Consider the following 15,618-nt stretch of genomic DNA (forward strand, 5'->3'; position numbering starts at 1 on the left):
TAGAATGGTCTCCGTATATGTGGCGACTAATTGCCACCAGTCCTTTCCGTGGAGCATCACCTCCACGATGTTGTCAGGGGTGATGTCTCCCACGGTCGCTTCGAGTCTCCGTCTTAGGTCAGTCCAGCGGTCGCATGCGAAGAAGGTATGTTTCGCGTCGTCTCGTTCGTGTCCACAGTATGTGCAGTTTGGTGTCTGTACTTTGTTCATTCTGTGGAGGTATTGTCGGAAGTACCCGTGTCCTGTCAGGAGTTGTGTTACGTAAAAGTTTACGTCCCCGAAGTCTCGTTTTGTCCACTGTCTTAGGTCCTTGATGAGTCGTCTTGTCCAGTTGCCTGTTCTTTCTTCCGTCCAGCGTTGTTGCCACGCGCGCATAGTGTTGTCCCTTTCTGTCGATGTTGCGTCCTGTAGTCTCGTGTCTGCGCTTCTTCCGTAGATCCTCTTGCGCTCAAAAGCAAGAAGATCTATGGGAATCACGCCTGCCACGACCAGAACAGCCTGCGCAGAGACTGTCCGGTAGGAGCAGGCGATCCTCAGCGCGCTTTGTCTCTGTATCGTCATCATTGCGTGGCAGTACTTCTTTGTCTTCAGGGAATCTGCCCAGACTTCTGCCCCGTACAGGAGGATCGAGTGGGCTGTCGACATCAGTAGTCTCCGTTTCCTTGGTCTCGGTCCGTTCGTGTTTGCCATCAGGCGGCTTAAGGATTTTACTCTTTCGGCCGCCTTCTGGGCTGTCCTTTGTATGTGAGGCCAGAAGGTCATCTTCGTGTCTAGGGTTACCCCCAGATACTTGACTTCCCCCCTGGTCTCGATTGTTTCTGTCCCAACCGTCATGGGTAGTCTCGTCTGTATGCGTCTCCTTGTGAGGATCAGCAGTTCTGTCTTTTCCGTTGCGAGTTGCAGTCCGTGGTCTGTCATCCACCGTCCGACTCGTCTCATTGTCTGGTTCAGTTTTAACTGCGCCAGCTCTGGGGTCCGCTCCACGATCACCGCCGCTACGTCATCGGCGTATGCGACGAGAGATACGTCAAGCGGGAGTTCCAGTCTGAGCAGGCTGTCATAGGTCGCGTTCCAAAAATCCGGTCCGAGGATAGATCCTTGGGCAACCCCGGCGGTGATCTGTCTCGTCGTGTGTCCTTCTGTCGTCTCGTACGTCAGTCGTCTGTTTCGTAGGTAATCCTTCACCACCCGGAGCAAGTACGGTGGAACCCCGAAAGCGTTTTTAAGCGCTTGCAAGATGTCCACCCACCTGGCCGAGTTGAAGGCGTTCCTAACGTCTAATGTCGCCAGCAACACGATAGGTCGCGTTGCGTGGCAGTATCTGTCTGTTTCCCGGAAGGTGTCAACGACCCTTTGAATCGCGCCAACGGTCGACCGACCCTTCCGGAAGCCGAACTGGCGATCTGAGAGGCCTCCCCCAGCTTCAATCGTCCCTGTAAGTCTCTGTCTAAGTAGCTGTTCGTAAAGTTTTCCCGTCGTGTCCAGTAGGCTCAGCGGCCGGTAGGCCGATGGCGTGCTGGGGTCCCCCTTACCCTTAGGGATGAGGACCAGCCTCGCCACCTTCCACCGGTCGCTGAAAGTCCCTGTCTGTAGGCAGGTGTTGTACAGGTCAAGGAAAATGTCCGGCCTCTGTTTGACCATCAGCCGTACAACCTCCCCCGGCACACCATCTGGTCCCGGCGCCTTGCCAACCTTCACCGCCTTAGCTGCTCTGAAGAGCTCCTCAGCTGTGAAGGCGACAACCGCCGCTGTCCCGTCTTCGTCTGTCATTTCTGTTCGCAGCGGGTGTGTTGGAAAGAGTCCGTCAACGATGCGTCGCATGGATTCCGCATCCTTAAGTACAGGTGGTTCCCGAGCCCCCAGTTTGCCGGTCACTATCTTGTAACCGGCACCCCACGGGTCGCGGTCCACCTCCTCGCAGAGCGTCCTCCAGCACTTCGTTTTACTGTCTCGGATAGCGTTAGTCAGTCTTTTACGTTCTTTTCTGTAATTGGCCTGGAGTGCTTCTCTCTCAGGCCTGCCTTTGGCTCTTGTAACCCTTCTGCGTGCTGCGAGGCAACCCCTCCGCAGTTCGGCGATTTCGTCCGTCCACCAGTATTGTGGCTGTCTGTTTCGTCTGAGGTGTTTTCTCGGCATCGTACTTTCGCACAGCCTTTCTGTCAGTTTAGCTGTCTCGTCTGTAAGTCTTTCCGCCCTGATCCGGCCGGTTAGATCCGGGGGAACGCTGGCGATCGGGGCCGGCGTTGTCGCCAGTTCCTCCGAAAGCCTTTGTGTGTCGAGTCTGTTCGTGTTCCACCGCTGAGGTTGTCGTTGTCTTTTCTGTACCGTTGCTGTCTTTCTTGTTAACTCAAAGGCGATGTACTGGTGGTCGCTGGCCGTATAGTCTTCGATCACCCGCCATCGCCTTACTTGTGTCAGCAGTCTGTCTGAGGTCATTGTTACGTCTGGGATAGAGTTACCATATCCCGGTCGTCTGTATGTCGGCGTGTTTCCTGTATTTGCTACTTCTAGGTCTAGCCTTGAGGCCATCTCCAGAAGCAGCCGTCCTCGTTTGTTCGTCGCTGTCATGCCCCACTCGATCGCTCTCGAGTTGAAGTCCCCAGCGACTACCAGGTCCCCAGGCAGTTCCCTAATTCCGTCCTCGAGGGCCGCTACCTTTCTCCCGAACTCCGCCGAGTCGCAGTTTGGGGTAAGGTAGACACTGACGTAAGTGACAGTGCCCACTTTGACCCAGACATAGTCTTCCCCTGCGCCACAGCCGGTTATCCGGGAACGGGCAGCACCCCTCACCCAGATAGCTACCGTCTCGTCGTCGTTTGTGTACCAAGTCCGTGTTGTCCGTTTTCTGTATGGCTCGCACAGTATGAGTATGTCCACGTCTAGTTCGTCTGCTATCTGGGGTAGTAGCATGTCAGCTGTCCTGCTGCGGTTCAGGTTTCCCTGGATTACGCTGTCCGTCGTCCAGCCCGCTTCCTGCACTCCTCCAGCGCGACCCGGAACGCCGCGCACCTCCCGGAGCCCGAGAGATGCGCTGCGTCCATTCGTCCTGCCTCGGCGCACAGAGAGCAGTTCAGTCTGTTTTTACAGTCCGTCGCGTAATGTCCGGTCTCACCGCATTTCCTGCAGTTCTTCGTTCTGTCTGGTCCTTTGCAGCTCGTCTTTGTGTGTCCAAAGCCCAGGCATTTGTAGCACTTTGTCACCGTGAGTCGTTTCCGTACGCGGCAATGGACCCATCCTATCCCGATCCGACCGCGTCCGAGCAGAATCTTGGCTTCCTGCGATTCAAGATCGCAGACCGCCATGTACTGCTCAGCCCGGTTCGGGCCAAAGATATGGGTCCCAAAGTCTCCGTCCCGTCCTGTCTCCCGTCGTAGTGCCTGTATAACGTCTTCTCTCGTCACCACACAGTCCAGGTCCATAATCTCCACTTGTGTCTTGGAGGTCATGGCTTTTACGCTGCCGTCATCGCCGACAGCGTTCTGGAGCGCGCGACGAAAGTCTTCTCGTCCGTCCGTTGTTGTCTGTATTTTTATGAGGCACAGTCCGTCTCTCGTCTTTCTGACAGTCTTGACCGTCACGTTGTTTTTGGTCGGGTCTACTGTCTCTCGCATTTTCCGTACCATGTCTGCGTATGTCTTATCTTTTCCTGGCTTAACCAGTACGGCCAGTCCCGGTTGCTTGATGGTCGGTCTGTGCCTTTCAGGCCGGGCGTGAGCGTTCGTCTCGTCTGTCTTTTTCCGTTCTTTCTTCTTCGCCTTTTTTGTCACCACCGTCTGCCAGGCGGCGGCCGGTTCCACTCGCGGGGTCCTTTTCTGTGCGGACTCCGGAGTGGTCCCGGTCGTCTCCCTTTTCCGTTTTGTTCGTGGCGTCACCCGTTTGTTCGTCTCTGTCTCTGTATCCGTGGTTGTGTCGCCGTCGTTGGTCCGTTGCCTCGGAACCGCCGTGGCACACATATCAAGCGCGACATCAGCGGCTTCGAGGATGGTCTTTATACCTGTCTTGACGGTTATATTCATGTTTTTTTGGATGGTCGCTGCCTCTGCCATCTTTGTTGCTGTCGTCTGTATTATTGTCAGCAGTTCCGTCAGGTCTCGTTTCTGTAGCGCTGTGATGTCCAGTCTTTGTTGTTTTGCTTGTACCGTTTTTGTATTTGCCTGTCTGTCGTCGTTGTCGGTGAAAGAGTTGTAGCTCGATGCACTTCCTGCGCTCGATACACTCACCGTTCTATTACGTGTTTGCAGGTCTAGGAAGTTGTGCCCCGCTGTTTTGTCTTTTTTCTCGTATTTATTTGGTATAATTTCAGTTGATTGCTTGCACTTACTGCGGCCCTCAGAATCCTTGCCGCTGCCATGGGCCACCGGATCTTTCTTCCGGTCGGAACCCAGGGTGGATTGTCCCTCTGTAGGGTATACCACCTGAGGTATATCAAAGTTTTGCTTGTGCATTTCATCATTTTACTTTGTTCCGTACTGCGTCGGGTACCTCGGGGTCGCGGTTCCCGTGCCGTGCCGGAACCTTGCACGGCCCCTGAGGGAGTGTTTGTGTGTGCCCGTGTTAGCCTGCTGGTTCATTCATTCTGGGAGAGCCTGTTTATAAGGGTCCCAACCATTCGCTTTCCAGAAGGTCCCGTTTATAGGGACTCTGGCCATTCGCTTTTCAGGGTTACCCGTTTATAGGGTCCCTGATCATTCGCATCACCAGAGCGTCGCACGAAAACACTTCCCTTTTAGTCGCCTTTTACGACAGGCAGGAAATACCTTGGGTCTATTCTACCCCGGAACCCATACAGGGAATTATTATTATTATTACTATTATTATTATTATTATTATTATTATTATTATTAAGAAGAAGAACAATAAAGATAATTATTAAAATGGATGAGTTTTATATATTTAAATAACATCGACGTATATTCCATTGCGACGAAAAACTAATCTTGTTTTCTTATTTTACCCACGAAGATCGATGCTAGTTTTATGAAGATTAACACTTCGAAATATTTTCTTTCTCATTTTATTTCTATTGCATCTTTTGTATATATTATTATATTATTATTAATTGGCATTAGGAATTCGAAAGTTCATTGCCACAAATACCAAATCCCTCCAGTCTTCCCGTCCCTAAACTTGACCCCTCTATTCGCGGTCTTCATAGCCTATTTCTTTAAAATCCCTTCTAATATTGTCCTCCCATCTACGTCTCGGTCTACCTAGTGGTCTTTTCCCGTTCGGTATACTAACCAGTATTTTATTCGCTGTTCGATTCTCCCCCATGCGCGCCACGTGACCAACTCATATTAATCGGCGCGATTTTACCAAAATAATAATATATATATTTTATATAATAACATATCTAAAACTTGTATAACCGAAAAATATACTTCTTTAAAATTTATATTATATTATTGCAATTAATTAACATCGAAGAATAACAAATGTATATATAATTACTTTATTAATAAATATTACATATACTAAAATAGTATCGAATCAATTGCCTACAATCTAAATACATCATTAATGTACGTTTTTAAATATAAATATGAGAACGTTCATTAACCGATAAATAAGATATTTTAATCCGCAAAACCATTATTAATATAAATAAAGAAAAGGAAAAAAAATCATGTGTGCAGATCACACGTGTTAGAAGTGAAACCTTCAAAAATGTAAGTTTCGAGAGAATGAAACGAATGCACAGTTTCAAGGGTAAGATATTTGTTGGATTTATTTATTATAATATTATTACCACATATAATAAAGATCACCGGTATGGTCTCTGGGTGGAATAGCTGATAAAAAGTACACTTTTCCCAATTCAAGCAATAAAAATTGAATGCTGAATGCGATAGTTATGAATTAACACCAAAATTGTGGGATGTTTATCAAAGGAAATATAATTCGTCAGAAATTTAGTAAATATAAATAATCCTTTTTGTGAAACTTAGGTATACAATTTTTTTTGTTTGTATGGTTTTCAATTTCCCGTTTTCATCTACATTTTTGCGATGCGAACAAACATTTTAGGATAGACGAAATAAAGACGTTAAGAAAAACAAATGGAAAATACTGCTGGACTGAACGAAGGTTCTGGTAAAATGCAATGAGAGATGTGATAAAGATATTGTCTAGAAATGTTTTATCAACTCTATAGCCTGCCACACTTCGAGACCCTTATTATTTATAACATATCTCGTCTGTATTCTTTGGACCACAAACTTATCTTTCTAAATACTCTCGTCTAAATAAAGATCTAAAATACGAAAAATCTAAAAAATGCATTGAATCTTATCGCTCTCTCAGTTTATCGAACTGTGTACACTACGAGTCTCAAATTTCAGCTCCGTGGTAAGCTCCACCGATCTACGCTGGGCGTTCAACATTTTATAAATGTTTTTATTTTATTGAAACATTAGCATAAGTTTCTTAAATACGCAAATATCACAATTTATAATATAATTTTCATATATGCATGGGTGAGTACATCTCTTCGGATATTTTTCATAAAAAACATATAAAAATCAAATTTAATAGACATATTTTGTCGTTATGCATCAAATATATTTTATAAAGAAGCAAAATAAAAATATAACAGTAATTTACTTGCTTTTGAATGGAATTTGTCAGCTGCTCCTCATTTATTCCACAGTATTCTCTAATTCTTTTTCTCTGATATATCTGGTAATCCTTTTTTTTTTTTTTAAATATTTCAGACAATACAATTATTATATATTCTATGTATTTCATATTTATTTATTATAATATTTGCGAAATAAAGAATTTAATACTAATTTTTAAATAAAATAGAAACATTTTTAAATAAAAAAAGATATGACCCGTTTTGTAAAAAAAGAACTATAGGCATGAATATTATCGCATCGATAATAAAGATTATAAATATAGATCGCGCGAATTTCAACAGACCTTCCCTGTTTTTAAAATTCTGTTCTCATGAAAAGGAACCGACCTTAGGGTATAGGTAGCTGACAAAAACTAACATTTTCAAAATTCTATCCATCAAGATGGAATGCTGAATGCGATAGCCATAGATAGAGACGAAAATTGTAGAATATTTGTCGATAGAAAAATACGTCGTCCTCTAATCCAAGTAAATATAATATATATTTTTTTGAAGCTCAGGTAGATGAATTTTTTTTCTCTTACACTTTTCACACTTTCTGTGAATGTGAGATATCTTTATCATGGTTAGCATACACAAGTATTTCTTTTTGTGTTGCAACAAATACCTGTAGATGCTGTAAAAGAAGGGAACAATTGTGGTCGTATTTTTTTCGTTTCATCGGGTTTTGAATTATAACGATTTTAAAATCTATTTATCATTTTCGTTGTTTTATTTTATAACATTAAAAATGTTTTTAAAAATTTATTTTCTATATTTTTTTTCTATATTTGTAAAATAAGTTATATTATTGTATTTTTATTGGAAATATAATAGCAAATAAGGTTTATTATTTCGTGTCACGCGCGTGTCCAGTTTCTTCTATTTAAAAACTTTTCTATTTTATTGAAAAATTAGTATAAATTTCCTAAATACGCAAACATTATAATTACAAAACATGTCTTTGCATATTTATAAGAAAAATATTCTACAATGTTGTTTAATTTTTTTCTCTGATGTATATGATAATCATTTCAATTTTTTGTAGAATATTGCAGACAATACAATTATTATATTCTATATATTTCATAATTGTTAATTACAATATTTGCGAAATAAATAATTTAATATTAATTTTTCAGTAAAATATAAACATTTTTAAATAGAAAAGAAATACCACGTTTGGTAAAATAAAAACAGACCACGCACCTTCTTTCTGTATTTCGACCGTCGGTTGGTTTAGACCTTATACTTTTACCGCATACCTACGTGCTTATCTCTGTTTATTTTTTACCTTTCTATCGCTCGTACCTACAAACATTTCGAGTATCGAAAGAATACGTGTCCACGCTTTGTAGTATGCAGTCGCGCACAAACACACACATATAAAACCAGGAGCGATAACTACGAAGCATAGCATAAAGAGGAGACCGAGAATAGGAAAAACTGTATAGCTATATTCCGTCTCATTCTCTCGCAGGCTCAATCTTATATGTTTGTCTCTTTTTCTCTCATTATTTAGTATAGCAGCCGTTTCATAGCTTCGTTACATAGCTTCGTTACACAGCTTCGTTACCGTTTATTTACTTTTCAGATCACTCCCATTCTAAAGAAGTTTTCACTTCAATAATATCGAACACGATTAAATAGATGAATGAAAATTCTAAAAAACTAAGATGAAGTTAAGTCGCGACAAACATTAATGGATTGTTGTGAAAGTATTGTCCAAAGGCGTGGATCCTGAGTACAGAACTTTGTCCTTCTATAATTCGTGAGATGGGGGGCGGTGAATTACGTAACCCTTTAATATCCGATGCAATCCCATCACGGATGCACGCATTCACACGCAAACTCAGGAACGTTACGGAGTAACGATTCTCTCTCTCTCTTTCTCTTCCCCTACCCCTTCTCTATTTCTCATTCTCGCGTTTCGTCGATTTTGATGGAAATTCGCTTTCGCGCGACTGCTTTGGATTTCATGGTCCATCGAGACGATCGACCATGTCGATCACGTTATGTGTATGCTACTTCTATCATTAGCAATCGTAACACCATGACGGACTTTCGTTATTGATGTCATATCTATTATGAGATTCTTCTCTCATCAAACGTCAGAGTTTGCTTTTTTTTTCTTTCTTTATTATTATTTGATCATTCTAATACTCTCAAAATTGATGTTTAAAAATCGTTTAAAATCAATCAAGACGTTGCTTTTTGTTTTTTTCTTTTTTTCGATTATTTCTTAGGTAAATGTTGCATAGTATTTTCAAATACTTATAACTAGAGTACGAGCAAGATTTTATTATTTAAATTGACTGTCTAATATAAAAATAATATAGTTTTATCGTATCGTGTTTATAATTACTTATTTTTCTTTTTTTTTTTAACATTCCATTCAATTAAAAATCTTTTCAATAATGTATGACAAATTGTAAGATTATCGCAATCAGTTGAAATTGATGCTTACACAAATAGACGTAATTTATATAAATTTCTTTTAAAATGAAAGATCTGTTGGAGTCGTTTTACTTTTTCTACTCAAATTTTTTTCCTTTTTTTATTTATTATTCAAACAATTAAATAATATTTCAATAGGATTTCGCAGTGAAAAAATAAACATTTTATTAATATACAGGATAGGATGATAATCACAGTATAATTGGGTAGATAGTGATTCTAAGTGAAAAACTAATTAAAAGAAATTCGTTGTTTAAAAACAGTTAATCAGAGTAACAATGATCAAATCATATTCAATTGTACACAAATTTTAACATTATTAACATCACAATAATTTTCTTGAAAACGGAATTTCGGACAGAAAAATGTTATATCAAATTATTACCTTATTTTTTTCAGGATATCAGAGATTAAAAAATTTTAATGCAATCGAACGTTAAATATTACATAAGGTTTGCAAGTAAACATCTCTGTTTTTAGAATGTAATCTTTTTGTAATATTCCATAGCAAATCGATGCTTTAATCGGTAGTAATCGGATTTACAATGTTGAGTTCTGATTCTCGGTCTCACGCTCCGTTAAACTCGATTCACTTCCTGGAAGCGTTCTGTATTAATTTCGTAATGGGTCAATGACTTGTATTCAAAGGCTTGGGCTATTCTCGACTGAATAGATGGCAACAAAAAAAAAAGAAAAAAATAAGATGCGTGAAAAAATTCTTCTTATTTTTTTTTTTATTTTCTTCGTGTCTTTTCCATAGGAAATTGAAATTTCAATGTGTAAATAATGGGGTCGGTGAGAGAAAAAACAAATGCAGCCTGTTGCTAATAACATAAATGTAAATTATTTGCACACGATGTTGAAACACGAGTTAAGACGATACACTTTTAAATTATATGTAAATTTATACGAAATTATATTTCACAATGTGATATAATATTAAAATTTTTGTATAAAAGTATTTTCAAAAAAAAAAGAATGATTACGATATCGATAATGAGTATGCTTGCATTATGATTATTCTCGGACGTTTCGTAATTTTATAAACAAAGTGTATTGAAATTCGATAGATTGGATTTAAAAAAAGAATTGGTAAGTGACGAGAAGATGACTGGGTCGTATAGTGAATCATGAGAAAAAAACAAAAAAACAATTATTCGAAATCCGTCCAAGAAAGAAACGATTCGTAGTTTTAGGAGCGTACAATAACATGGTGGATTGATAAAACACATTGTCATACTATATATCTATATATGTATATATGTATATATGTATATATGTATATATCGTTTTCTATCTCCCACTCTTTCTTCCTATTTGCTCTCGGTTGCTCGCTCACTCTGAAATCGATGCTACCAGCATTTCCAAAACGATAAGTATCAAAAGTCTACGCTGCAATCCGTCATTCTGTCCAACGTTTCTCTTTCGAAATCGCTCTGAGCGAAATTACGAAGCATCGATAAAGTAGTATGGTAGCGTAATGTTTCCACGCGATGGATTTCGAGTCTATCCAGACGAGAGAAATCGTTTGCCTTTCTCTGTTAATGTTGAATGTAAAAAGATGAGCAAGAAAAAGTTTGCTTCCGAATCAAAGTATACACAAAGGTTTTCTTCATTTCCATATATGGTAAATCGAACCTTCATGATTGTTAATTCTTAGTAATTAAAGACATATCAAACATATTCTAACATTCTTAATTATAAATAGTATCTATACACATATATACATTTTATTTAGTTTCAAAATCAAGAATTAGTCTTAAAATAGGTCAATTAATTTTTTTACAAATATATCTTTGAGATGTTCATCCATCTTTAATTTATTTTCTCTTACTCCTATTTTTATCCTTAATGTTTGTTAATTACTATTTAAATTAATATTTTAAAATACCAAAGTTATTGTTAATTAATAATTTTGATGATAAAAAGAAAGTACATTTAGATTTCACTCTTAATGTAAGTTAACACATAGGTTAAAGCTACGAGAAATCGGGGAAAGTAATTTGTACTAGGTAGAATAATAAGAAAGGAAAAGGAAACAACAACGAGAAAAGAAATGGAAGTAAATCGAAAACAAGTTGCATCGATTAACAACCTCTATTTTCGAAACGTCGCTTTACGGATTTTCCCATACTCCAACAGAGAAATTCTACTCTCGCAAACCTCGGCTATCTAATCTTTGTTGACATCAACCGCTTTATCGGATTCTACAGGATTCTGATTCTCCATTACGATGCTCCATGGTTTCTCGTAATGCAACGCCCGAGGCCTTACCAATTGGATTGTGAAGGGAATCGTCGAAATAGCCAATCGAGATATTCCTTGTTTGTACTAAGGGCTTGCATAAGATTAATATTACATTACGAATCAAAAATTGTCTTAATAATTTCTTTACTTGAACTCTACTTTGTCCATTTCAAAGATATTTGTTTGACACTGTCTAAAATAGACTGTTTACGAGATTTGAAAATTTTCTAACAACGTTATCACTACTTTCTGTTTTAGATAATGAGATTCTTTACCGGGACGAAATTGGGAATCTTCTCATCTATAATGTCGAATTGGCCTCTTCTAAGATCATCCTTGACATGACCAATTCCGTAAGTCTTTTAAAATTTAAATAAGCCTTTAAATTTTTCAATTTTTATTTTTAATTTTATTTTTCTCTCTCAAAAAAAAGAAGAAAAATAAAATGAGAAACTTTTCGCTACTCAATTCGTCGGGTAAAAATCAAAGCGTAGTTTCGAATTTTTATCAGTTTTCCATTAGTTTTGGTAAAAACTCGATCGATCAAACGAAATATTGCTTCCTCTTTTTTCTCTTCTTTTTTTTAATCTGAAATAGACCTAACCTTCTCGCTTCATTTGCAAAAAATGATAAATTTAAGCAAAAAAATAATAATGATGCGTATATATATATATAAAAGAAAAAAAGATATGCGAGTAAATCGAAATGTTTTTGATACGTGGAATCACGTCGTTTTCGTGCATCACTGATATTCATCCGGTAATTCGCGTAATACCCTCTCTCGCACACACAAGCTTTCTCGGGAATCGAGAACAACAGACGAATCCTACAGTAATTGCTCGTTATTTATCAAGTCGTGACGTGAGTAATTGATCGCTGGCAACACGCCTTACCGTTTACCGCGGGTCGACCATTAGAAGATGATTAATGACTGGTCTTACGATATTGTTCCGCGCTACTATTTTTAATTTAGATATATGTATTTCTTATATATGCTATTGAAAACGAAAACGAAAACTAAAACGAAAACAAAAACAAAAGTAATAAACATAGAAGGAAACAGGTCGTCCATGAATATCAGATTGCACCGATGAACAATTCTCAATTGTTGTTTAAAATCGGAGTACGGACTGGGAACAAAAATAAAAAGTTATATGAAAAAATTCAGAATTTTTTAACTTTCATAAAAGAATTTTATCGTCAGAAAAAACATTCACAAAATTAATTAACCCTTTGACTACTGTTGGCGCTCATTGGCGTCCGACACATGTTGGCTTCTCGGTACTGTTGACGCCTATTGGCGTCCGACACATGTTGACTACCCGGTACTGTTGACGTCAAACAGTATTCGAAATTGACAAATCAAATTTCGCTTGTTTCGCCCGTTTAAAAATTTTATAATTAGTCTTATGGTAATGTAGACCTCTAATGGTAATGTAGATTACTTGTTTCGATTAACTTATTTTGACTCATTTAAGGTAGTTTGAGCGTTGGGTAACGTACCTAGCGAAGGGTCCCAAGGGGGCTTTAATTTTTATTCAATTAATATTTAAATTTATGGTTGAATTTTTATTTAGAGATATATAATTGACTTTAAATGAAAAAATTCATACGTAAATAAACTTAAAAATACAAAAATTGGTAAAATCCACATTCGCCATTCTTAAGTGAATGTATATGTTACAACCCTGGTATCAGAAATCTGGCAACATCGCAATATAAAACATACTAATATGTTTATATTTTAATTATAATTGTTTTCAATTCACCGCTATTTTTCTTACATTTCAAAGTGCGATGTTGTCAGATCTTCAACGCATGCGCAAACGACGTTCCTCAACGCGTAAATACCTCATTTTTCAATGATTTTTCTCTTTTTGTTTATAAATTAGCCTGGCTACCTGTCATCATTTTAAGACAATGAAATTTTAATTAAAAAATTGTATAACTTCACCTTCATTTGTAAAAATCTGTCTTTTTAGAAGAAAGCTATCATGTATTATGTATGCTGCATCCATAAGAACTCACGTTAAAAGTTCAATTTTTTATTTTCATTTTTTTTTTTAATTTACCTGGTAACAGTACTGTTTTTTGTCCCAGCTTCAAAACAGTTATTTCAAGAATATATTATGAAAATTTCAAGATAATCTATCTTTTTATAAATATGCGCTCGAACTACCTTAAATTTAATAAAACAAATATTAAGAAAATACTTAGATGAAACTAATGGATATAAATTTAGAGGTAGAGATACTAACAATGAGCTTTTTCGTTTGACGCAAAAGCATTTTCCGTCTCCACATGAAAGCAATACAGCAATTCGGAAAAGTGCAAGGCGTAGATGTGTAATGTGTGCAAAAAATGATAAGAGAAAGAATACACATTACGAATGTAAAAAATGTAATGTAGGATTATGTATTCATCCGTGTTTGGAAATATATCATACGTTATTATATTATTAAATTTTATTATTAAACATTATTATTTAAAAAAAAATATATTGTTATTTAAAAAAAGCTTAAAATTAATGTTCATTTCAAGTAATATTCGTTTAATGTAATAAATTTCAGTATTTTGAATATTTTAATATACTTCCTCAGAAATGCATGTCTAACGAAAAATTTTGCCGTACCTAGTGGACGTTGCGAGTGAATTCGTACCGTACCGTACGGCCAGTGCGTGCCAAAGTCTGCCGTAATCAAAGGGTTAACAATGAAATGAACAATTGTTTTATTTCTAATAAAAATAATATTGTTGATTAAATATAATTTTATTAATTGTATTATACTTTTTTGATTTAAATTAAAAGAGAGAGAAAAGAAAATTAAATTTTCTAATTCACGTTGATTAATTAATCGTCTTTACTAAGTAAAATTTTAGTCGTATAAACGTTGTGGATAAACTTGACGCATTTAGGTCGAGATAAAGACAAGATGGTTTTAAGTATATTTCGTAAGGAAGAGGGAGGAAAATCCGCAAGTTTTAGGTTTGTTTTAATGAGAACGATTTTAAAACAAGGAGAAAAGACTAAAGCCGATTAGAAGAAGTTAGCGAGTTGGCGTAACGACAATCGCGTTCTATTCGAATCTCGTTTTAACGAATTTAATGCTTACTTTCTTTAACTTTTGACGTAACATTTTTCTTCTTACTTTTATTTTTTTTTCTTTTCAATTATCGACATTTCAAAGACATTTGGGAGTTTCTAGAAAAAAAAACACAAAACTGTTACTTTATGTTCGAGAATTTTCAATGCGCTCGCATGATAAGCAAATTTTTTCGTATAGTTTAAAAAAAAACTGTATTATATATGTCGTGACATTGATTAAGAGAGACGATTCGTTTAACCAAGAAAAACAATCATTATATCGATCATTTCAAATAAAGAATTTTTATTAAATATTTTTCATTTAATCGAAAAAAAACTTCAAGTACCTTTCAAAATAAAACGGAGAATGTTTCTTTACCATCTACTTGTACAAAAATTGTTGAAATGATATTCTTCTCTCTTTTTCTTGTTTTTTTTTCTTTTTTGGTGGTTCTTCTATCTCACTTCTTTTATTTAATTTTCCTCTTCTTCCTTTCCTTTTCTCTTTTTATTTCCATTCTTTTTTTCTTTTTATGAAACTCGTTGACGCGTCCAGCGTTTTATAACTCGAAGTAACTTTTTAATTTCGTGCACGATTCGCGCGACACGATTTATAACGCTTAATGAGTGCCGGTAGGTCCCACAAGTTAATTGGAATTATTAATCGAAATTACAGCCCCGTAAGTTTCCGAGTTATTCCCAGACGTGTGTGTGTGTGTGTGTGTGTGTGTGTGTATGTGTGTGTGTGTATGTGTATAGTAGGGAAGCTTTGCGATAATTACACTCTCGTGAAAAGGACTTAGACTTTATTTTTCTTTCAAACATTTTTCTCTTTACATGAAAAATTTTATTGTAATTTATATTTATCTTTCTATATTTTGTTTTTTTAAATTATTTACAGGCCCTCTTGTCCAGCTTTGATCATCAAATATCTGCCGATCGGAAATATCTTCTACTTGCTATTAATTACCATAAGGTAAGTTTTATCAAATATATAAAACATCCTATTACCGAACCTTCGTAATTCATTAATCATAATTATCTCTCAAAAAGAACTTTTATGCATAAGAACCGTATTATTTATCTTTCCTATTAAAAAAAAAAAAGTAATTTTCAAAGGATACCAACGCAAGCACATACATTATTTTAAAAAATTTCTTCTCATTCAAAATGACTAGAATACAAATGAAACGAATGAATCTGAGTTGAT

At 37.2% G+C, this 15,618-nt stretch overlaps 1 protein-coding gene across 13 annotated transcripts in view; it reads left to right on the plus strand.

Moving 5' to 3' along the window:
- Nucleotides 1-15,618, plus strand: part of LOC107071056 (dipeptidyl peptidase 4 omega) — a 290,948-nt gene that overhangs the window by 203,888 nt on the left and 71,442 nt on the right. For all 13 annotated transcript variants that reach the window (XM_015329736.2, XM_089170285.1, XM_015329763.2 and 10 more), the window contains 2 exons: nucleotides 11,582-11,676; nucleotides 15,310-15,384. In XM_015329736.2, the coding sequence (XP_015185222.1) occupies nucleotides 11,582-11,676; nucleotides 15,310-15,384 (170 nt within the window). The remainder of the gene's footprint in view (nucleotides 1-11,581; nucleotides 11,677-15,309; nucleotides 15,385-15,618) is intronic.

Source organism: Polistes dominula, unplaced genomic scaffold, assembly GCF_049000335.1.
Source record: "Polistes dominula isolate Pdom_NZ unplaced genomic scaffold, Pdom_raw_medaka contig_15, whole genome shotgun sequence".
In the NCBI taxonomy this organism is placed as follows: domain Eukaryota; kingdom Metazoa; phylum Arthropoda; class Insecta; order Hymenoptera; family Vespidae; genus Polistes; species Polistes dominula.